At 44.8% G+C, this 23,109-nt stretch overlaps 1 protein-coding gene across 1 annotated transcript in view; it reads left to right on the forward strand.

Annotated features, from left to right (window-relative positions):
• P3H1 (prolyl 3-hydroxylase 1) overlaps nucleotides 1-18,064 on the forward strand; it is a 29,507-nt gene extending 11,443 nt beyond the window's left edge. Inside the window, exons 3-15 of the mRNA XM_072156113.1 lie at nucleotides 3,229-3,418; nucleotides 4,236-4,367; nucleotides 6,122-6,261; nucleotides 6,583-6,672; nucleotides 7,475-7,527; nucleotides 7,650-7,771; nucleotides 7,925-8,052; nucleotides 8,136-8,231; nucleotides 8,328-8,478; nucleotides 8,893-9,010; nucleotides 9,996-10,071; nucleotides 10,688-10,828; nucleotides 14,772-18,064. Of these exons, the coding sequence (XP_072012214.1) occupies nucleotides 3,229-3,418; nucleotides 4,236-4,367; nucleotides 6,122-6,261; nucleotides 6,583-6,672; nucleotides 7,475-7,527; nucleotides 7,650-7,771; nucleotides 7,925-8,052; nucleotides 8,136-8,231; nucleotides 8,328-8,478; nucleotides 8,893-9,010; nucleotides 9,996-10,071; nucleotides 10,688-10,828; nucleotides 14,772-15,005 (1,671 nt within the window). The 3' untranslated portion in view covers nucleotides 15,006-18,064. The remainder of the gene's footprint in view (nucleotides 1-3,228; nucleotides 3,419-4,235; nucleotides 4,368-6,121; nucleotides 6,262-6,582; nucleotides 6,673-7,474; nucleotides 7,528-7,649; nucleotides 7,772-7,924; nucleotides 8,053-8,135; nucleotides 8,232-8,327; nucleotides 8,479-8,892; nucleotides 9,011-9,995; nucleotides 10,072-10,687; nucleotides 10,829-14,771) is intronic.
• The last annotated feature ends 5,045 nt before the right edge of the window (nucleotides 18,065-23,109 follow it).

Below are 23,109 nucleotides of genomic sequence, written 5' to 3' on the forward strand. Positions count from 1 at the left end.
GTTTATTCCCAGAAAGTTTTGGCCCTGAAATGCGACACTTTGGAATAAACGTCAGCTGTTTCCTTCAGTATGGCAGCTCCTGTTGTGTCTGATTTGTACAACCACCTGGTTCTATAATAAACTGCAGCACAAGCGGGAGAAGTGACAACCATATGCAGACTCTGTCCTTGGAGGGATTGTAGAATCCGGGAAGGAAAATGTAGCAGGCCTGACAAGGCTGGGCTGAATTCTCTACCTGTAGCAGCATTCGGAACCATAAAATGTTCACTGGGCCACATTTATCAAAACAAGTGTAAACTTTACAATGTGCAGTTTGTCTGTGGAGTGTGCAGGGGGCGCCAGATTCATGAAGACCATGCACCAGTTTTGATGAATCTGGCCCGCCCTGCACTGCTCTGGAAGTGGAAGTAGTAACACATCCCTTTAGGTGCACATTTCTTCCGCCTTGCAGCCACAACCCAAAACTGTGCAGGTTCTTTATAAATACATGTGTAAGCAGTTTGGACATACTTTTCAGAGCAAAGTCAGAAAACTGGCGCAAACACTTAATAAATGTGGGGCACTGTGTTTCTGTATGGGTATAATTACTTAAAGTGTAACTGTAAAGCAATTAAGATTTTACCAAATTATTATATGTGATTTACCCCTTTAAAAACCAACAGTACGATGCCCATATTGTTCTACTCGCCCTTTTCTTTCCAAAGTTATGGCATTTTCTGTTCTGAAAGTGACAAAAATCTTTCTTATCAGAGGTGAAGTGGGCAGATGTCTGTCAGTCTATGCCCTCAGGCTGAGGCCAGTTAGCTTGCCCACAGATCCCATGATGCCTTGTGTTCTCACCCAAAGTAATTAAGCATTAAATCCATTTAGTTTCCCACAAATAAATCCACTGAACACTGCACAGTGCACATACAGGATGTATATGGTGAATAGCCTGGCAGCTTCCATCACATAGAGGATGGAATAAGTAATAAGTAGTAGAGATCATAAGTAAACCAGTTACATGCAGTGTGTAGTTATATGAAGTGTCTGTGCTGTGTGAGCACTAAGGGATAATTGCTTCTCTGCACAGTTCACAAAATGCGAACTGCAAGGTAGGGGAAGGGCTGCAGCACGAGGCGAAGAGAGGAAAAAGAATAAAGGAACTGATGGGGAACAGGGGAGATCTTGTACCTCACTATTCTGTGCACTAGACATCTGTATTCACAGTCCTGAACACATTCAGATATGCTACATGCACAGAGAGCATTGTCACATGACCTCCTCCTCTGTGAGCAGGGAGCAGCAGCCCCTCCCTTCCCAGACTAGGGATTCACAGTGCTTGTCATCACGGGCGGAGGAAGGAGCTACTGCAGCATCTGAGGTGTATAGCAAAGAAACTGCTGCATGTAGGTAACAAAGATAATAAGTAAAGTTGTTTTACATCCCAAGTGCTATTGATTTGTGGAAAAAAGACTTTACAGTTACTCTTTAACCGTACTTACATATTCCTGATGTATCCTGCGGCTGTTGTGCTTGCTTGCATACAATTCTATGCCAGGCCTTGCATGGTGTAGGATTGCGCTATTACCGGCGAACATTGTGCAGGTGTGGGACAGGAATGACCCGCTTCTACCCACTCTGCTGGTGGCCACGTCCCCTTCACACCCTTCAACGCCTGGCATTTGGCAAGGAATTGTGATTATTTCAGGGCTTATACTCCACAAAACTGCCGTACAAGCCCTAATTATTTTTATAATATTTCAGTATGGTTCTTCACTGGATGAAATATGCAATCTACAAATTACACAAAAAAAATACAGAATGCATTCAAAAACCAAAAGCAAGAAAGCAATCCAAAAATTGTATGTTCAGTATAAAAGATGCTATCGTTTTAAACTGCCATCAAAATCAAGTATGATAATTCAAGGACACTTACTCATAGATCCAGGCATTGTGACTGTGTCTTATATTTGTTTTGAATGGCCCTCTGCCTTCTAAAATCAACTTTCAAAATAATACTAATGAGCTCCTGGGGGTGTGCTACAGTCTGTTCCAGTGTGCAAGGAGCACTGTGTGCTGAAACCTCCTCAGCTGCTGTGAGATTACATCAGACATGGGGGGGGGGATTGCTTAGGGAGAGACAGTGTAACAGCCTGTTTTGCTTCAGCATGGAGGGGCTCTGATAACACCCCCAGGAGCCCCTCAGGCTCATTAGTATCATTTTTTAAAGTTGATTTTAGAAGAAAGGAGGCCATGGATAACAAATATAACAAGATTACTGAAGCCACAGGGTCTGGATCTTTGCATAAGTGCCTCTAGTTTATCATGCTTCATTTTTGATGGTCGATTTCCTTTTTCGCTATCCACAGAATAACCAGCTGATTGGCCAGGGTCTAACTGTTGGAACCCATACACATCACCAGAGGCTGGAGCAGTGGAACATTTAGGAAGTGGTCAAAGATAGTTGAACTCTGTGCTCAGCTATTTTTGTCATTCCCATACAACTAAATGGAGCACTAGGGCACACCTGGATGGTCCTGCTGCTCCACTGCTCCATTAAAGAGAACAGGACTCCCATTATCTGGCTTTCTAGGGGTCCTGTTCTTGTTATTGGTGGGGTTCCCAGCAGCCGCACCCTCATAATCTGCTAGTTTACCCCTGTAGATAGGATATAACTTAAAGGGGATGTCCCTTTCAGCAAATAATTGAAAAGGAAAAGATATCCAATTTTGCAATATACTTTCTGTATCAATTCCTTATGGTTTTTCTAAATCTCTGCTTGCTGTGCTATTATAGAAAGCTTCTTTGTTTACTTCCAGTGGATAGAAATCTGTCCATGTGATGTGATGGAGGTGCAGATGTGCGAGCCGTTATTATCACAGAGAGTAATAGGAGATGTGTGATAATAACAGCTTGTGCACCTGAACCTCCATCACATCACATGGACAGATTTCTATCCACTGGAGTAAACAGAGAAGCTTTCTATAGATTGACAGCAAACAGAGATCTAGAAAAACATGAGGAATTGATACAGAAAGTATATTGCAAAACATGAAGCCGGTTATGGCCTTAGATAAACATGGCAGTTTCCCCTGAATAAATCACTTGTCAAAGGCATTGAAAAGGATAAGTAGCAATACTGTACACCACTTGTGAACAAATGTGGTGCTGTTTCTAATATTCTAATCTTGTACAGCCCCTTCACACAATATGTCTTGTAACAATCTTCTGTTTTTTTCTCTTCAGCAAGAATATCGTCTTGGAGTGAGTTATTACACAGATGAGGAGTTTGGAAGTTCCATTCCTTACTTCGAAAAGGCCTTGGAGGAATATTTCATTGCAGATGGTGAATGCCGCAGCCTTTGTGAAGGACCGTATGATTACGATGGCTATAACTATCTAGATTACACTGCAGATTTGTTCCAGAGTATTACAGGTGAATGAGTTATAACGAAGACTTCTGGGGCCCAAATGTCAACTTAAATGTCATTGTTGCTGTGAGATGTAAGGTTTGCCACATTCATTCATCATCTAGCTAGTCCAGAAACTGATATGGATGTAAGACTTGGACCTTATTCTCACAGCCGTGTGCTTTCACAATGGTGTCACGCTTGCCCACACGGGAAAGAGAAGGGGGGGGGGGGGCGAGTGCTCAATTGAAGGCCAGGCCGCAAATCAGGAAAAATAGGACATGCCCTATAAACAGTTTGGTTACGGTGCGGTGAGGTAACTTGTGCTTACTGATCCGTGACCAAGTGCTATAGACTTGTATTGTGGCGATTTGTGCAGCCAGATCATGCCCACAATTACTGCCATGTGAATAGGGCCTTATTAAAAGGGATAGTAAGTGTTTACATGTTTAATCCTCATTGACCACAACCCATCCATATGTAGGCAAAAGAGCATTGAGGTCGGAGAGTTGTTAAAACTGTTGTGGAATACTCCAGTGCAGAGCCCGACTCCCCATCGTATTCTGCACCAACATGCTTGATGATGTGGAGTTGGACTTTAGATCAGCTATTAGACGGTCTATTTGGCGGTACAATTTTGTGGCGCACGGCTGAATTTTTCTGGCTAGGCCCTGCTCCTTTTTCCCAAGGCCGCACCCCTATTCAGATGAGTCGAAAAACTGTTTTAAAATAGTCTAAACCATATCAAATGTGGCCAAAATCTTCACCGGCACGCGGTACTAAATTATAAAATGTGATTTTGGGATAATATTGCCTCTTACCATAATGCCTTGTGTTTTCCAGACCATTATATGCAAGTGATGAACTGCAGGCAAAGCTGTGTGTCAGAACTGGCCACACAACCAGGCAAAGAGAAGCCCATAGAAGATTTCCTGGCATCACATCTCAATTACCTCCAATTTGCCTATTATAACAGTAAGTAGCATTACAGTTGTTATGTTTCCCATCATTTGCTTGGGATTTTTTGTGGAAAGTTACATTATCTTACATTATCTTAAAGGAAATTTACCATCCAAATCTGGCATGATAAACCAGAGACACTGACTCATAGATCTAGGCACCGTGACTGTGGTAATCTTCTTATATTTGGTATCCATGGCCTCCTTCCTTCTAAAATCGACTTTTAAAATTATGGTAAGCCTGAAGGGCTCTGGGGAGGGTGTTACCAGAGACCCTGCTTCACAGGCTGTTACACTGTCTACCCTCTCCCTGTTTTCTGTAATCTCACACAGTTGGAGGGGGGAAGTTTACTTTAGAAGGAAGGAGGCCGTGCATAAGTAATATTAAAATGTTTCCACAGTTGTGGTCCCTGGTTTATCATGATGGATTTTGATGATAGATTTCCACTGATTTCCAGTGATTTTTCCACTGATGATAGAATACCACTGACAATTTTTTATTATTATTTTTCATTTCTTACCAAATTCTAAATTTAACTTGGTCATAATGTTTGATTCAAAATTTCCTTAGCATTTTTGTGATGTAGAGTCTGTATAACTATTTCACAAAACTGCTTGTCATATTGCCTTTGCCATAAATGTGACAGAACAGTGTTCCTGGTTTTGTTGTTTCCCTCTTCCGTCACACAAATGGTTTTTTTTAAAGGAAACTTACCATTTAGAATGGTCGGGGTAAGCTGTAAGTACCGAGCACCAGCTCAGGGTGCGCTGGGGCCGGTACTTACTTTCGTTAGTGTTATAAACCGCTGTATCGCGGTTTTAACACTTTTTAAACTTTAGAGCAGAAGAGGCTTCGGCGCTGCGCTCGACCGTGCGCGCGCAACATCTCCGCTGTTTCCTATGTACGATCGTGCGCACGCAGCGCCGAAGCCTCTTCTGCTCTAAAGTTTAAAAAGTGTTAAAATCGCGATACCGCGGTTTATAACACTAACGAAAGTAAGTACCGGCACCAGCTCATCCTGAGCTGGTGCTCGGTACATACAGCTTACCCCTACCATTCTAAATGGTAGGTTTCCTTTAACATGTGCCATCTGTTGTATTAACAGCTTGCCCACATTCCCATGTATTTTTTAATCAGATAACTTTTATTTTTGCCTTGATTGTGTAAATGTCCAGTATATAAAGACCATATAAAGCAAGATATTGAACAGTATATACTGATACAAATACAGAATTATATCCCACCCCATCTTCCAAAAGCAAGAAAGGCGTCGTATGTATCCTATTTAGTAAAAACAATTGCAATCTCTTCTATGCAACATTCGATAGATTACTAGGAGAGCCCGCTACCTCTGCCCACTCCTCTTCCGACATTTATTCTTTAATTCCGTATCCATTCTTTTAAATAATTTCCTTTATTAGTGACAAGGAACAGATCAAAGTTGAGAACGCAGTTTCTCATTAGTTAACTACAATTCCAGCATGTAAAAGATCTGTGTGCAATACAATTCCGTTATCCATTTATGTTTTATAACCTGTTGTAAATATTTAATATTGCATTTTTGTCCTTTTCCTACTATATGTTATCTTTGGTACTTTTTGTAGGTTTGAGGTACAAATCATTCTTGCTTTTTGAGCTATTGTAAGTGGCTTGTGTGGCACATGTATTATGGGGATAGACAAATATCGGGCAAGTTTGAAACTAGAAACTGGTTTCTCTTTCTGTTAAGGATTGCAAACCCTCTACATTGACATCTCTACTTTTTTCAGCTGAGAACTATACAAAAGCAATAGAGTGTACCAAAACCTACCTGCTCTTCCATCCCAATGATGAGGTTATGAACCAAAATTTAGCCTATTATACTGCTGTCCTGGGGGAGGAAAGTGCAGTTTTGATTCAGCCCAGAGAGGTGAGTGAAGAGGAAACTGGAGATACATTATTAAACCTTATGACCATTCATTATTGCTCTGTTATTGTATAGATCTATATGTTGTATTCTGTATTTCTCAATATATGTTTATTGACCCATTAACCCTATGATGATAACATGCGGCAGACTTTTCATCCGATGGGTAATCTAAGCATTTAATGAAAAAAAAAAAAAAAATGTCCCTTTAAATTGTCCCTTAGGGATAGTCCATACTAGCTCTGACTTTAATGGTATTATTGTATCAATTTTTTGTTATGATTGTAACAATGCTATAAAGGGTATGTGGTCTCCCTTTTCTAGAATGTCCAGACTTACATTAAGAGAAGTCTTCTGGAGAAGGAGCTGCTTTATTTTGCTTATGACGTCTTTGGCATTCCCTTTGTGGATCCTGTAAGTAGATATACAATGGGGCAGATGTATTATCGTATATGCGGCAAAAAAGTTACGGGAACTCATTTTTTTTGGCGCAAAAGTGTTGCAGATTTTTTATCATGCGTTTGCGCTAGAAAAAAACGGATGTTTCCAACTATCTCGACTCGTCTGTCTTTTTTTTAAGCAAGTGGGCGTGGTCTATATTTTCCACATCATCTGCTACATTTATGATGAGTTTGTCGGCTTTTTTAGGCAAAATTTTTGGCACACAACAGACCAGGAAAAAATGGTCTAAAAGAAAAGCAGGCACAGCCCATATAAGATTTTGGCGCACATATCATATGTGTCAGCATTTTTATAGCGCCTGACTGATTAGTTCCGTCTACGCATTAATTACTTACAGTTGTGTGCTACTTTAATACATCGGGCTATGCTTTCTGTCGTCGGATCTCAGATGCCGACTGTCGAGGTTGCGACAGAATTAATAAATCCCCCCCCCCCCCCCCCACTATGGAATTGGTTCTTCACCAAATTTCATCACATGCACAACATTTGACATGCCGCATTAAAGGGATGAATTGTAGATTGATACTGAGATAAGATCAATCTTTTATCCTATAGCCACACATGGTGAATAATGGCATCACTTAGTACTAGCCTAAGGCTTCTTTCATGCCATAGAAAATAATAAAACCTACTGTATACAAGTTGTTGTTGTAAGGTAAAGGCCCCTGAAGGATGAATTCAGGTGGATTGTTTTGCATCTATCATTTTTATATCACCAAGAATATTCTGTAATACAGTAATGTGCTTTTCCTAGGATACATGGACGCCAGAAAGTGTTGTACCTAAAAGACTGAGAGAAAAGCAAAAGTAAGATTGGATACTTGATAACTAGACATATATATGATTTCCTTATATGGTTCCAGCATACTGCTGGTAATGCAAGAGAATATCAAAAAAACATAATATTTTGTTATATATTCCCCTTCTAGGGTGGAACGAGAAACTGCTGCTAGGATATCTGAGGAGATTGGTAACTTGATGAAGGAGATTGAGAATCTGGTGGAAGAGAAGACTAAGGAGTCGTTTGATTTATCAAGAAATGTAAAAGAAGGTAAGATGCCACCATAGTATTCCTAGTTATAAAAAAAACTGAATGGGAATATCATGAGATGAACAAGAACAGTAAATCTAGTACAGGATAGTAACTTTCATAACTTTGTACTCTTTATCGGTATCTTCAATGATGTGGGGTCGCTCTCCATAGGTGGTCCAGTTTTATTTGATGAAGTCAGTGTAGTGATGAACTCAAAGACCCTCAATGGATCACAAAGGGTGGTGACTGACGGGGTCATCTCTGAAGACGAATGTCGGGAACTTTTACGACTTACTAATGTAAGTGTCACTATAAAGCACAATACCAAGACTGAGCATGAATTATATGAAGAAAAAAATATCTACAACTTGTTTTGTCATAGGCCGCAGCCACAGGAGGTGATGGATATAGGGGCACAACTTCCCCTCATACTCCGAATGAGAAGTTTTATGGAGTGACAGTATATAAAGCACTGAAGGTAAATTATATAATATCATGCCCCCTGTTGGAAGCCACAATATGACTTTTGTCAATCTTGATTTGTTTTTATAACATTTTGTGAATGTTTTTTTAGCTGGGGCAAGAAGGAAAAGTGCCCCTGAGGAGTGCTCACCTCTACTACAATGTAACAGAGAAAGTGAGGCGCCTGGTAGAGTCCTATTTCCGTCTGGATTCCACCTTGTACTTTTCTTATTCTCACCTGGTCTGCCGCACTGCCATCGAAGGTGAGGTTTCACTTTAGATTAGGTCAGTGATGTAGCGTTCTGATTGTTTAGTATCCATTATACCAGACTAGAGGATATTCTGGGGCTATATCCAGCAGCCATTGATCTTGTCACTAGTTTGATGCTGGTCCATTGGAACTTAAAGTGGCATTCAGGTGATGGGGGACTACGGTCTGAAGGGTGGGATCTGACTGCTGGGGTGCCCAATCATCTGGAGAACAAGCGTCCCATGTGCCCTTTTTAAATGAAGGGAGAGGTCAATTTAGTAGAAGTGACTGAGCCATAGCTCCATCCTAAAGCCTTGCTATGAAGGGTAGTTTTCCCCTGTGGTGTAATGGTAGTATGCTATAACCTAATGATCACATAACAATATCACTATCTACTATATACTGATTTATTACATTGTATTTATAGAAAAACAAACCGAGAGGAAAGATTTGAGCCACCCTGTACATGTGGATAACTGTATTCTGAATGCTGAAGCGCTGGTGTGTATAAAGGAACACCCCGCATATACCTTCCGCGATTACAGGTAATTCTTCATCCAGTTCTATTCATATCCTGCAGCTTGTATTGAGCCTTCATAATTATGTACAGAGATTGTCATTTACATTATTCCTTACTCTTAATGTGCACAATTTTATTTCCCTCTCTTATGCAGTAGTAACAATTTACTTACCAGTATGTTATTGGAGCGGCATATCAGGGGAAAATCCACCAAACATGGAGACAACAGACTATCTCCATGCTGGGTTACGTCTGTCTCCTCCCATGGGTGTCTAGGTTTTTCGGCCTGTCGCTGCATGTCTTTGGAGAGATAATATAAGGCAGAGCTGAACTATTAATTGTATTTTAGAGACAGTGTAAAAGAAGAGATTTTCCTAGGGCTAAATTGACATGTAGAGACAAATTCTAGCTGATATATGACCTGCCCAGTAACAGAAGCAATCATGTTGAGCTTCTAACAAGGAAACCATGTGACCATATAGGTAAAAAATGTATGACCATAGGCTGTTCTAGCCCACCACGTCTCTTCACTGAGCTGAAATATAAGATGCAGTGAGCACAGAAAACCTACCATCATGAATCTACCTAATAGTCCTATACTTTTTATTTTAAAATCTTGAATGGACAATATCTTGATAAAAAGTTTATCTTGTATGTATGCAAATTGCATAAAAAGGCTGCCGGGTGTGGAGTAGCCGCACTGTGAAGCAGAACTGCTATAAATCTGTTTTGACTTTTGGGGTCAATAGCTGGTAAACTCTTTCCTAGGCATAAAACCAGACACTTTTTTTTGGTTGTTAAATGTGAAATGATATACACTAGTAACTCTGGGGCAGAAAATATTCGGTTTTCCTGGTTCTTCAGTCACCCAGGTTATATACAAATGCATAGTCCCTGCTCTCTCCTCCCCTTTTCTCAACTTAGTTCTTAGGGGGTGACAAGGACAAGAGGACATGGTGGCTGGACAACTTTTGAAAAAAAAATGTTAACCATTTTTTTTGTTCTTTCAGTGCCATATTATATTTAAATGGGGACTTTGAAGGAGGACATTTTTATTTCACAGAACTGGATGCAAAAACAGTCACAGTAAGTATTACTGCATATATGCAGTTCTTCCACCAGTGGTGCACCAAAGAAACTTTTGTCACTTAATATGACTGACAGGCCAAACCTGTTCATACTGAATATTGAAATGTTTTAAAGGAAATCTAGATTGGTAAACCAGGGACATTTACTCATAGACCCAGGCACTGTGACTGTGGTAATCTTCGTATATTTGTTATCCATGGTCTCCTTCCTTCTAAAATCAACTTTTATCTGCAGAACCCCTCAGTGCTGCAGATTCACATTCTGTTACAATGAGCAGAACTTGTCTCACCCAACCCCTTGCTACCTGTGTAATCTAACAGCAGCAGGAAATGCAGGGGGAGGGAAGACCTGCTCTGCTCATTGTAAGAGCCTGTGAAACTGCAGCCCTGAGGGGCTCTGGAAAGTCCCACCAGTCTCATTAGAATAGTTATAATAGTTGATTTTAGAAGGAAGGAGGCAATGAATAGCAAATATAAGAAGATTACCACAGTCTGTGCCTTAATCTATGAGTAAGTGTCCCAGGTTAATCATGTTGAATTTTCATGGTAGATTTCCTTAAAAGGAAACATCTTTTTTAGATTATACATCACACTACTTTCCCCTCTTTCTGTAGGCCGAGGTAAAGCCACAGTGTGGCCGGATGGTCGGGTTCTCATCGGGGGCCGAAAATCCTCATGGTGTGAAAGCTGTCACTAAAGGCCAGAGATGTGCAGTGGCATTGTGGTTTACCCTGGATCCCAGGCATAATGAGAGAGTAAGTAACACTAGTGTGAAGAACCTAAGATAACATGTGCAACATCCTCCAACGGGGCCTAGCATTTTCTTTGTAGCCTGGAGGCAGCCGGAGCCTAGAATACCGCCGGAGTGGCTGGCTAGTGCGGCCTTGGGCATGCTGTGGTCACTGTGCTTAGTATGGTGACCGGAGGGCTGTCCTGGCAGGTGTCCAGCAGGTGGTGTGTGCAAGAAATATGGGAGGAGAGACTAATGCAACAGTTTCTCCGTGGAGCAACCCCTGAGGTGTCTGTAGGATTAATCCCTGGGTAATGGATGGGGAAGCCCGTGGTGGTAAGCAGCCATATCCAGGGATTATACAGAGGCAACGTTGTGCAAATCAACTTACAGTTCTTTATTGAACAGCAGGCAACGGCCTAAATGGGCAACAGCAGCTTCTTAAGCTGGAAGAGTCATGGAGAGCCGGTCCACAGGAAAGTTACACGCAGCCTGATAGTAGATGCAGGCTGGGCTGTTGCAGGTGGAGCTGAGTCTGGATGGTGGAGCTGCAGTTCTGGGCTTTAGTGTCTGGACCTGGGTGCTAGGCAGTAAACCTAAGGCACTTGAATTTCCTGAGATGAGGATGCTGAATGTGGCAGACAGACCTTGAGGTCTGGTGCTGTTTGCAGATTAAGGGTTAAAGGGGTTTTCCCATGAAGGCAAGTTAGGCCCTATCCACTGGATAGGGCCTAACTTGCTGCGGCGCTCGGCCATCTCCGTCAGCTCCATAGAGATTAATGGAGCAGAATGGTCATGCGCAGCCGTTTGCTCCATTAGTCTGAGGAGTGGCGAGGGGTCAGTCGAACGCCTCGTTCTCGCAATCTGCGGGGGTCTCTGCACTGAGACACCCACTGATCAGCAAGTTAGGCCCTATCCCGTGGATAGGCCTAACTTAAAGGGAAAACCCCTTTAACCTTTAAGAAATGAGATTTAACACTGACCATGTTTTCCGCCCAGCAGGGGTTTATATACTCCCCTGGTCAGGTCGTAGCACCTCTCCAATCACCTTCCAGCTTCCATAAAAGAAACATCATTGGATAATTACATATCACAATTTAACTGTTGCCTTGCCAGACAGTAGCTACAGCTGCAATTACACAACATCCTAATTCTAGAAACTTCCTAGAGCAGTGATGGCAAACTTTTTAGAGGTCATGTGCCCAAAATGTGACCCAAAACCCACTAACTTTTCCCAAAGTGTCAACATAGCTGCCTGAGTGCCCTAATACCGTTCAAAGACGGTAGGGCCCCCTGAACAGGAAGAATCGTGAGAGCCTGGAGCAAGTTCTCTATTAGCTCTAAACCAACCCTAACCACATCTTCTCACTATTCCTACAGTCCCAGGCAGCCCAAGATGGGTCTCTCTAAAATAACACAGACTGTCTGAGACTATAGTTTGCCATGTCTGGCAAACTCTGTGCCTGGGAAACAGCCCGAGTGCCCACTGGGAGGTCTCCGAGTGCCACCCCTGGCACCCGTGCCATAGGTTCGCCACCACTGTCCTAGAGGGTTCATGACTCCCCCTAACAGCTCCTAACCTAGAGAGGGCGCTATTTGCAACTACCAGCCTGCCTATGCACACCTTTAGGCAAGATGGCCTCAAGATGACCGCCTCAGAGCCACTTCCTTTACACTGAAGGGCTGCCCACCAAGCTCATTTTTTACTGACTCTTTAAAAGGAATTTGTCTCCAAAACATGACAAATGTAGGGGGTATTTATCTTGTACTGGCATATTATATTTTGCACCACCCTCCACGCCAAGTGTAGACAGAGATTCCTGGGCTGTGATAGGTCCCACCCTGCACAGCTGTACTAGCTGTAGACTGCGCCAATTCCTGCCATACGTTAAAGGGCAATTAAACGCCAGACAGGGCCTTGCATAGAATTGTCTGCTCTCGCGATCAGGTGCTGATCAGGACTAAGATATTGGATCTGCTTGGTATAACAAGGGCAACCTGCAGGGTGAGGTTGTCATAAAGAGGTAGCACACAATAAATCCCTCTGCACATTGGCTTAACGCAGCACATCTACCCCAGCTTTTCCAGCGCTGCCCCTAGGACATCACATCATCTGACTCACTGGACTTCTTGCCTCACAGCTGTTCAAGTGAAGGGTAAGATTTCCAGAGAGTTGGACAACGTTTCCTACTAGGGGCAGAGTCAGAAGAAGAGACAGAAGGCGGGATAGAACTGCTGCGGGGTGCGTGAAGCCAGAGACAGTCAGACGCTGCCCCCCAAAGAACTTCTTGCCTCATTTACATACATTATATTTCCTACATATAAAATAAAGTTTTAGAACAAAGGAGCCCGCTGATCACCAGTGTAAAGGTATGGCTGCAATGTCAATATTCGCCTCTACAAAGCAGTAGTGGAACTTTCTAGAGGTGAAATTAAGTGGTTGATTTACTTCAATATTAAAGGAAATATACCTTCACAATCATGCATGATAAACCAGGAGCACTTACTGACAGATCCAGGCATCGCGACTGTGGTAATGGTGCCTGGTTTTTATGAGTAAGTGCTCCTTTGTCATGCTTGATTTTGATGGTAGATTTCCTTTAATGGTAAATAAAAGGACATCTACCACCAGGATGAAGGATTGTAAACCAAGCACACTGACATGCTGGTTTGTGACCCCTCTTGCTGTTGTTTAAGAATTTAAAGACTTAAAATATTATGCAAATGAACCCGAGCGGCTTCGGCTCTATTAAAACCTGCGGAGCCCGGAGCCCCTCAGGCTCATTAGTATAATTTTAAAATCCCTTTTTTGTTAAAACCAGAGAATAAGAATCTAAAGGAAGAGCAGATCCTACCAGAGGAGACAGACACCTGTATGTCAGGGTGCTTGGTTTACAATCATTGATCCTGGTGGTAAATGTCCTTTAAAGAGGGCCTGTCGGGTCCTATGTGACCGTGTAGGGGGCGATTTGGGAAACTAAACCACAGGTTTATAAGGACCCAGGGGTGGTTTAGCGTCCCACATCACCTTGACAGATTCCTTTTAAGCTGGCAATCAACAGGACCATGCAGACTGGGACTGTGCAGTAGTCCTCTACTTTGGCTATTGGAGGTCTTCGGCTATTGGACGTAACCGCTGTGTGAGTGTCAAGCGTCAGTGACTCCTCCCACACACAACCTTTGACCTCTGTGGCCAGCTCCATGCTGCTGCCGGCTGAAGCTCTAGTAAGCTGTGATCAGATGGCATCGTTAGCTCATAAAAAACTGCAGAATGACCTTTTCAAGAAGTTCAGTTTCCCAGCATCAGTCTGTGGGATACATTTACAGTAAGCCTGCCGCAGTAGTTGAGGCATCAGAGTGCGTGCATGGGTTCGCCACCACTGCACTAGGGAGTCTAAAATAAAGTTTTCCATAAAAAAAAAGTTAAAAAAAAAAAAACCTGAAAAAATTCAAATAACCCTCCTTTCCTTAGAACTGAAATAAATTGTAAGAAACTTTAAAATTAACGCACACGTTAGGTATCATTGCGTCTCAAAATGCCCGATCTATGAAACTATTAAACCGGTTATTGGCGACGCTGAACCCCATAATATAAAATAGCGCCCAAATGTCCAAAACGCTACTTTTACACCATTTTACATCACATAAAAAATGTAATAAAAAGTGATCAAAATGTCGAACAGTCCTCAAATGTCAGCTCATTTTGGAAAAAAATGACACCTCATATAGCTCCATACACCATAGTGTATGGGCCTCGGCTTATACTCTGGTTGTCTTATACTCAAGTATATACGGGGTAAATTGTGTCCTATCTCTGTTATTCCCCCTAGTAATCTGTTATCTTGCCCTGATCTAGAGTAAGGAATACTAGAGGAAACTTTTCAGGAGAGGTCCTGTAGATCAGAATTAGCGCCCTTGTACATGATATTTAGGTGATATTCAGATTTTTTTATATTTTTTTTCTCTAGGAACGAATTCAAGCAGATGACTTGATAAAGATGTTGTTCAGTCCAGAAGAAACAAATATATTCCCAGGCAATGGATCAGAGAGGAAAGTAGATACACAAGCTTCAGAAGGTGATAAGACGGAGTTAAGTGCTGACACCCCACCAAAACCCGCCACCGGCCCAGAAGCTGACGCCCCTAAAGAAGGCATGCTTGGCCCTCCTATAGACTCCCTGAAAAGCAAAACAGAATTATAACACTAATCCGGACCTCATCCTGCGGACTGCTGCCTTACACAATCTGTGAATCAGGGACACACATTTCCACAGATCGTCTGTGCGACTGGAACCAGCAAACATCAAAGCGTCAGATTAGGAATTTCCATGATGTTTTCTCTTATTTTATTTTTTAAAAGTTTTTGTTTGGTTTTTTTTATGATGTATTTTTTCAGGAAATACAGAACCCGCCCACTTACCGCAATGAACTTGAACATTTCTGGAATAATAATTTGAGGAGAAGCTTTTTTTTTTTGTTTTGTTGCGTTTTTATGCCCATTGCATTTTTTTTTAAGTTGTTAGGGAAAAAAAGGTGCTGATTATTATTACATACGGCCGTGCAATAATCATCAAGGGAAGACTTTTTCTAATACTTGGCTGATGCTCTTGGAGAAGAAGGACTTGGCTGTATTCATTGACTTGGGTGTGGACGCCCTACATACATCTAATTATTCACTTTTTTTTTCTGGTTCTACTAGGAACCAAGCAACAAAATAAAAAAAAAACCTTTTGTCATTGACCCCCTTGAAGGTTGCAGCTTACATATGCTATGACTTATAGATTTCCTGTGACTTTCTACATGCAAGAGGTGGTTAGTTTGTATACTTCTGGTAGAATTTTGTACTTTCCAGTCTCCTGTCAAAGGTGTTTTTCCATCTTAGACATATATGGAATATCCATAGAATCACATCCAATCACAATCACATCCTTTTATAGCATATGCCATAAATAAAGTATAAATATGGGATCTACTTCTGGGATCCTCGTATGTATAGAGCACGGGGACCAGAGATCCCATCCAATGGCTGTTGTAAGGAAAAAGGTAGTTTTCTGAACTCCTATACAAACCACACCTACATTCACAGTAGAATAATTCTATGGATATGTCAGATCATTCTGTATAATAGATATTGTATGTTGTTTTTATCTACTGAACGGATGACTTTTCAGGGAGAAGGATTTACAACATTGTATTGTAGTTATCTGTTGAAGGGATTCCAGGTCACTGCTTATTGTTAAAGGGGTTGGGCACTTATCGGAAACTTTAACAGGGTAAGTAAAATACCCTAATAGTGTTGTCCATATTGTACTTACCCCGATAACGTTTCCAGTTCGCCACCAGTAGCTGCCGGTCATGTGACCCCCGGGCAGCAGAACTCGGGACCTCCTGTGACGCTTCATGTCCTGCTTACTTCTGGCAGATGGAGGGGGCCATGCAGTCATTATTGTCTGCATGCAGCCTTGTCATAACCACTCCCAACCACTGATATTCAGTAAGTTTAATAAAGGTCACCCTAATAGGGCTCTGTTGAAGGGAATCTACCTCTATAATACATTGAAACTAAGCTAAACATACTCACCTAACGTCCTCTTCAACTTGATCCCGGACCTGGTTTCATGCGTGACACATCTGGATCGTCTGAAAAAAAGATTTGTGAAAAGCATTCCGGAGCTCCAGGACACGATGGCTGCTATTTATTCACACCTCCTACATGACATCACCTCCCTGGCCAACATGGGGGGGGGGGGCGGTGACGAGATGTGTGAATAATTAGCAGTCCAGAGCGTCAAACATTGCATACTGGCGCTCCGGAATGCTTTTTATAAATCTTTTTTGTCAAGCTCCAAGAAGAACACCACCGGGAACAAGGTAAAGAGGACGTTGGGTGAGTTTGTTTAGATTAATTTTAGTGTATTATAGTGGTAGATTTCTTTTAAAGTTTCCTATGATTAGCCAACCCTTATTAGTGTGTGAAATATAATCAGAAGGTAATTATTCCACAAACCAATCACAGTCGTCTTAAGACTATCCATAGTCATTGGTAATATTACTGTTGTCTTTCTCATGATCGGTACATTATCTGGTATGTCTCCAGTTTTGTGGACTTTATAATGTCTAATATTTGTAATACAGTATAGAACCGAAATCTGATAGAAATACAGCATTGCATTGACTTTTATTAAGAAGCCAGGAATTATAATTGATGGCCTATCCAGAGGAAGCAGTTGGCGCCATGTTCTGTGTACTGGCCAAAAACTGCAAGTACAACCCCAGCCCCCTTAGAAGTGAATGAGTGGGGCACTGTGCATACAGCTTCCATCCAGAACACATATGTTTATACATCTAACTGATGGCCTATCCCGTGTATAGTTCCTGTCCACCCCTTGTAATGTCTTTTTCTCTAGTTCTTGGTGTTTTGTTAATACACTCCCAAACCACATTGGAGAGGAGTCCAAGTTAAGATGTGTTTTGGTTGTATCTCACCTTCAGGTAGTGCTAATCACATGCCAAATTATATTATCATTTTTGGACAAAATGGTTTAAAGTAGGCCAAAAAAAATTACTGTAACTTAAAGGAAACCTATAACCAACTTTTTCCCCACTAAACTACCAGCCCCCTCAGGTAGGGTATGAAATATCCTTTCTAGATTTCCTTATCTTATGTAAAAACAGACCCATTTACCTACAAAACATTACCTCCAAATTAATATGTAAATAAGCTGAAAAGATGCAGATGTAGGCGGAGCGTCATTTAAGATGCAGTTATCTTGGGCTCTATAACACCATGCATTGAGGGTCATTTTAAAGATACAAATCTGAGACATAGTTGAGAAAGTGAGCTGCAGATAAATGTCTCATACAAACTATGTATTCATTACATTTATTTCTTATTCTGTAGTACACAAAACCACAATACTGATCTGTTTTACAAGATAAGATTCCCATCTTTAAAATGATACAATGCAAGGTTCTAGGTGCTATAGAGCCCAGATATATCTTTTTATAGGCAAATTAGCAGTTAACATTTATTTCATTACCTTTTAAGATGGGTTTAATGTATCATCAAGAATGGGTTACTGATATATTTGGCCTATTTCATTTTCTAAATTAAGATAGTGTTGATAAATCTGCCCTGACAACCTTGCAATGTGTCAGATTTCTTTTTTTTTTATACTAGCCCAGTGTGCATGTGGATGCCCAGTCTGATTCTGTTCCGAATGTCCTTGCTGTTATTTAAGTGCCTTAATTCATATGACCGCACCCAATAAATAATTGTTTTCTAAATCGTGCTGCTTTTCATTATATTTGTACATGGCGTGTCATGGGATGTTTTTAAGTAAACTTGTGTGATCTGGGGATAACTGGATTCAGCGGAAACACATTTTTCTTGTCATGTAACTAGTGTCCATGAGGGGGCAGAAGACCTCCAGTGATTGTGCTGAAAGCTGACGTCCCAGTGTTCATTGCTTTGTGCACGCAGGGAGGGTGTAAAATGACAAAAGGGTGTTCTTAGTATAGATATGGCTGCAAAATGTCTGCATCTACAGCCTTTGTTGTAAGAATAAGGGGAAACCACTTGGATTTCCAGTACACTTGTGCCTAAAAATATGGGATACGGTATATACTTGTCTTAAATAGCTGTTTACAGATGTATACGTGATAATGTCACATGGCTACAATACTGTGTGGCGGTCTGTGTTGCTGTGGTTCTGTCTGCTAGGACATGCAGGTCAGAGCCAAGACCGCTTAGCTTGAAAGCAGGAGCACTGATGGGATTCTAGGGCGACTATTCAACATGTATCGCTGCACACAACTAGGGTCATTCAGTAGATTATACTATTAAGCTTAATGGCTCCCCACATAGTATAATGTCTTTCTTTGTGGCCAACCTACCTATGGACCCATATAATACTTCATTTTATACCACCTTTCTGTGGCCCCACGCACTTATATTGCCATCGCTTTCTGTACTCCTACACCCCTACCCTTATTGTGGCCTCCTGTCCTCCATTCTCCTCATTCTGTGGCCTCCTGTCCTCCATCCCCCTCATACTGTGGCCTCCTGTCCTCCATTTTCCTCATTCTGTGACCTCCTGTCCTATATCCTCCTCATACTGTGGCCTCCTGTCCTCCATCCTCCTCATACTGTGGCCTCCTGTCCTCCATCCTCCTCATAGTGTGACCTCCTGTCCTATATCCTCCTCATACTGTGGCCTCCTGTCCTCCATCCTCCTCATAGTGTGGCCTCCTGTCCTCCATCCTTCTCATACTGTGGCCTCCTGTCCTCCATCCTCCTCATACTGTGGCCTCCTGCCCTCCATCCTCCTCATACTGTGGCCTCCTGCCCTCCATCCTCCTCATACTGTGGCCTCCTGCCCTCCATCCTCCTCATACTGTGACCTCCTGCCCTCCATCCTCCTCATACTGTGGCCTCCTGTCCTCCATCCTCCTCATACTGTGGCCTCCTGTCCTCCATCCTCCTCATACTGTGGCCTCTTGCCCTCCATCCTCCTCATACTGTGGCCTCCTGCCCTCCATCCTCCTCATTCTGTGGCCTCCTGCCCTCTATCCTCCTCATACTGTGGCCTCCTGTCCTCCATCCTCCTCATAGTGTGGCCTCCTGTCCTCCATCCTCCTCATACTGTGGCCTCCTGTCCTCCATCCTCCTCATACTGTGGCCTCCTGTCCTCCATCCTCCTCATAGTGTGGCCTCCTGTCCTTCATCCTCCTCATACTGTGGCCTCCTGTCCTCCATCCTCCTCATACTGTGGCCTCCTGCCCTCCATCCTCCTCATACTGCGGCCTCCTGCCCTCCATCCTCCTCATACTGTGGCCTCCTGCCCTCCATCCTCCTCATACTGTGGCATCCTGCCCTCCATGCTCCTCATACTGTGTCCTCCTGTCCTCCATCCTCCTCATACTGTGGCCTCCTGTCCTCCATCCTCCTCATACTGTGGCCTCCTGCCCTCCATCCTCCTCATACTGTGGCCTCCTGCCCTCCATCCTCCTCATTCTGTGGCCTCCTGTCCTCCATCCTCCTCATAGTGTGGCCTCCTGTCCTCCATCCTCTTCATAGTGTGGCCTCCTGTCCTCCATCCTCCTCATACTGTGGCCTCCTATCCTCCATCCTCCTCATACTGTGGCCTCCTGTCCTCCATCCTCCTCATACTGTGGCCTCCTGCCCTCCATCCTCCTCATACTGTGGCCTCCTGCCCTCCATCCTCCTCATACTGTGGCCTCCTGCCCTCCATCCTCCTCATACTGTGGCCTCCTGCCCTCCATCCTCCTCATACTGTGGCCTCCTGCCCTCCATCCTCCTCATACTGTGGCCTCCTGCCCTCCATCCTCCTCATACTGTGGCCTCCTGCCCTCCATCCTCCTCATACTGTGGCCTCCTGTCCTCCATCCTCCTCATACTGTGGCCTCCTGTCCTCCATCCTCCTCATAGTGTGGCCTCCTGTCCTCCATCCTCCTCATACTGTGGCCTCCTGTCCTCCATCCTCCTCATACTGTGGCCTCCTGTCCTCCATCCTCCTCATAGTGTGGCCTCCTGTCCTTCATCCTCCTCATAGTGTGGCCTCCTGTCCTCCATCCTCCTCATACTGTGGCCTCCTGTCCTCCATCCTCCTCATACTGTGGCCTCCTGTCCTCCATTTTCCTCATTCTGTGACCTCCTGTCCTATATCCTCCTCATACTGTGGCCTCCTGTCCTCCATCCTCCTCATAGTGTGACCTCCTGTCCTATATCCTCCTCATACTGTGGCCTCCTGTCCTCCATCCTCCTCATACTGTGGCCTCCTGTCCTCCATCCTCCTCATACTGTGGCCTCCTGCCCTCCATCCTCCTCATACTGTGGCCTCCTGCCCTCCATCCTCCTCATACTGTGGCCTCCTGTCCTCCATCCTCCTCATACTGTGGCCTCCTGTCCTCCATCCTCCTCATACTGTGGCCTCTTGCCCTCCATCCTCCTCATACTGTGGCCTCCTGCCCTCCATCCTCCTCATTCTGTGGCCTCCTGCCCTCTATCCTCCTCATACTGTGGCCTCCTGTCCTCCATCCTCCTCATAGTGTGGCCTCCTGTCCTCCATCCTCCTCATACTGTGGCCTCCTGTCCTCCATCCTCCTCATACTGTGGCCTCCTGTCCTCCATCCTCCTCATAGTGTGGCCTCCTGTCCTTCATCCTCCTCATACTGTGGCCTCCTGTCCTCCATCCTCCTCATACTGTGGCCTACTGCCCTCCATCCTCCTCATACTGCGGCCTCCTGCCCTCCATCCTCCTCATACTGTGGCCTCCTGCCCTCCATCCTCCTCATACTGTGGCATCCTGCCCTCCATGCTCCTCATACTGTGTCCTCCTGTCCTCCATCCTCCTCATACTGTGGCCTCCTGTCCTCCATCCTCCTCATACTGTGGCCTCCTGCCCTCCATCCTCCTCATACTGTGGCCTCCTGCCCTCCATCCTCCTCATTCTGTGGCCTCCTGTCCTCCATCCTCCTCATAGTGTGGCCTCCTGTCCTCCATCCTCCTCATACTGTGGCCTCCTGTCCTCCATCCTCCTCATACTGTGGCCTCCTATCCTCCATCCTCCTCATACTGTGGCCTCCTGTCCTCCATCCTCCTCATACTGTGGCCTCCTGCCCTCCATCCTCCTCATACTGTGGCCTCCTGCCCTCCATCCTCCTCATACTGTGGCCTCCTGCCCTCCATCCTCCTCATACTGTGGCCTCCTGCCCTCCATCCTCCTCATACTGTGGCCTCCTGTCCTCCATCCTCCTCATACTGTGGCCTCCTGCCCTCCATCCTCCTCATACTGTGGCCTCCTGCCCTCCATCCTCCTCATACTGTGGCCTCCTGCCCTCCATCCTCCTCATACTGTGGCCTCCTGTCCTCCATCCTCCTCATACTGTGGCCTCCTGTCCTCCATCCTCCTCATAGTGTGGCCTCCTGTCCTCCATCCTCCTCATCCTGTGGCCTCCTGTCCTCCATCCTCCTCATACTGTGGCCTCCTGTCCTCCATCCTCCTCATAGTGTGGCCTCCTGTCCTCCATCCTCCTCATAGTGTGGCCTCCTGTCCTCCATCCTCCTCATACTGTGGCCTCCTGTCCTCCATCCTCCTCATACTGTGGCCTCCTGCCCTCCATCCTCCTCATACTGTGGCCTCCTGCCCTCCATCCTCCTCATACTGTGTCCTCCTGTCCTCCATCCTCCTCATACTGTGGCCTCCTGTCCTCCATCCTCCTCATACTGTGGCCTCCTGCCCTCCATCCTCCTCATACTGTGGCCTCCTGCCCTCCATCCTCCTCATTCTGTGGCCTCCTGTCCTCCATCCTCCTCATAGTGTGGCCTCCTGTCCTCCATCCTCCTCATACTGTGGCCTCCTATCCTCCATCCTCCTCATACTGTGGCCTCCTGTCCTCCATCCTCCTCATACTGTGGCCTCTAGCCCTCCATCCTCCTCATACTGTGGCCTCCTGCCCTCCATCCTCCTCATACTGTGGCCTCCTGCCCTCCATCCTCCTCATTCTGTGGCCTCCTGCCCTCTATCCTCCTCATACTGTGGCCTCCTGTCCTCCATCCTCCTCATAGTGTGGCCTCCTGTCCTCCATCCTCCTCATAGTGTGGCCTCCTGTCCTCCATCCTCCTCATACTTTGGCCTCCTGCCCTCCATCCTCCTCATGCTGTGGCCTCCTGTCCTCCATCCTCCTCATAGTGTGGCCTCCTGTCCTTCATCCTCCTCATACTGTGGCCTCCTGTCCTCCATCCTCCTCATACTGTGGCCTCATGTCCTCCATCCTCATAGTGTGGCCTCCTGTCCTCCATCCTCCTCATAGTGTGGCCTCCTGTCCTTCATCCTCCTCATACTGTGGCCTCCTGTCCTCCATCCTCCTCATACTGTGGCCTCCTGCCCTCCGTCCTCCTCATACTGTGGCCTCCTGCCCTCCATCCTCCTCATACTGTGGCCTCCTGCCCTCCATCCTCCTCATACTGTGGCCTCCTGCCCTCCATCCTCCTCATACTGTGGCCTCCTGCCCTCCATCCTCCTCATACTGTGGCCTCCTGCTCTCCATCCTGCTCATACTGTGGCCTCCTGCCCTCCATCCTCCTCATACTGTGGCCTCCTGCCCTCCATCCTCCTCATACTGTGGCCTCCTGCCCTCCATCCTCCTCATACTGTGGCCTCCTGCCCTCCATCCTCCTCATACTGCGGCCTCCTGCCCTCCATCCTCCTCATACTGTGGCCTCCTGTCCTCCATCCTCCTCATACTGTGGCCTCCTGTCCTCCATCCTCCTCATAGTGTGGC

Source organism: Engystomops pustulosus, chromosome 6 (genome assembly GCF_040894005.1).
Source record: "Engystomops pustulosus chromosome 6, aEngPut4.maternal, whole genome shotgun sequence".
Taxonomy (NCBI): Eukaryota; Metazoa; Chordata; class Amphibia; order Anura; family Leptodactylidae; genus Engystomops; species Engystomops pustulosus.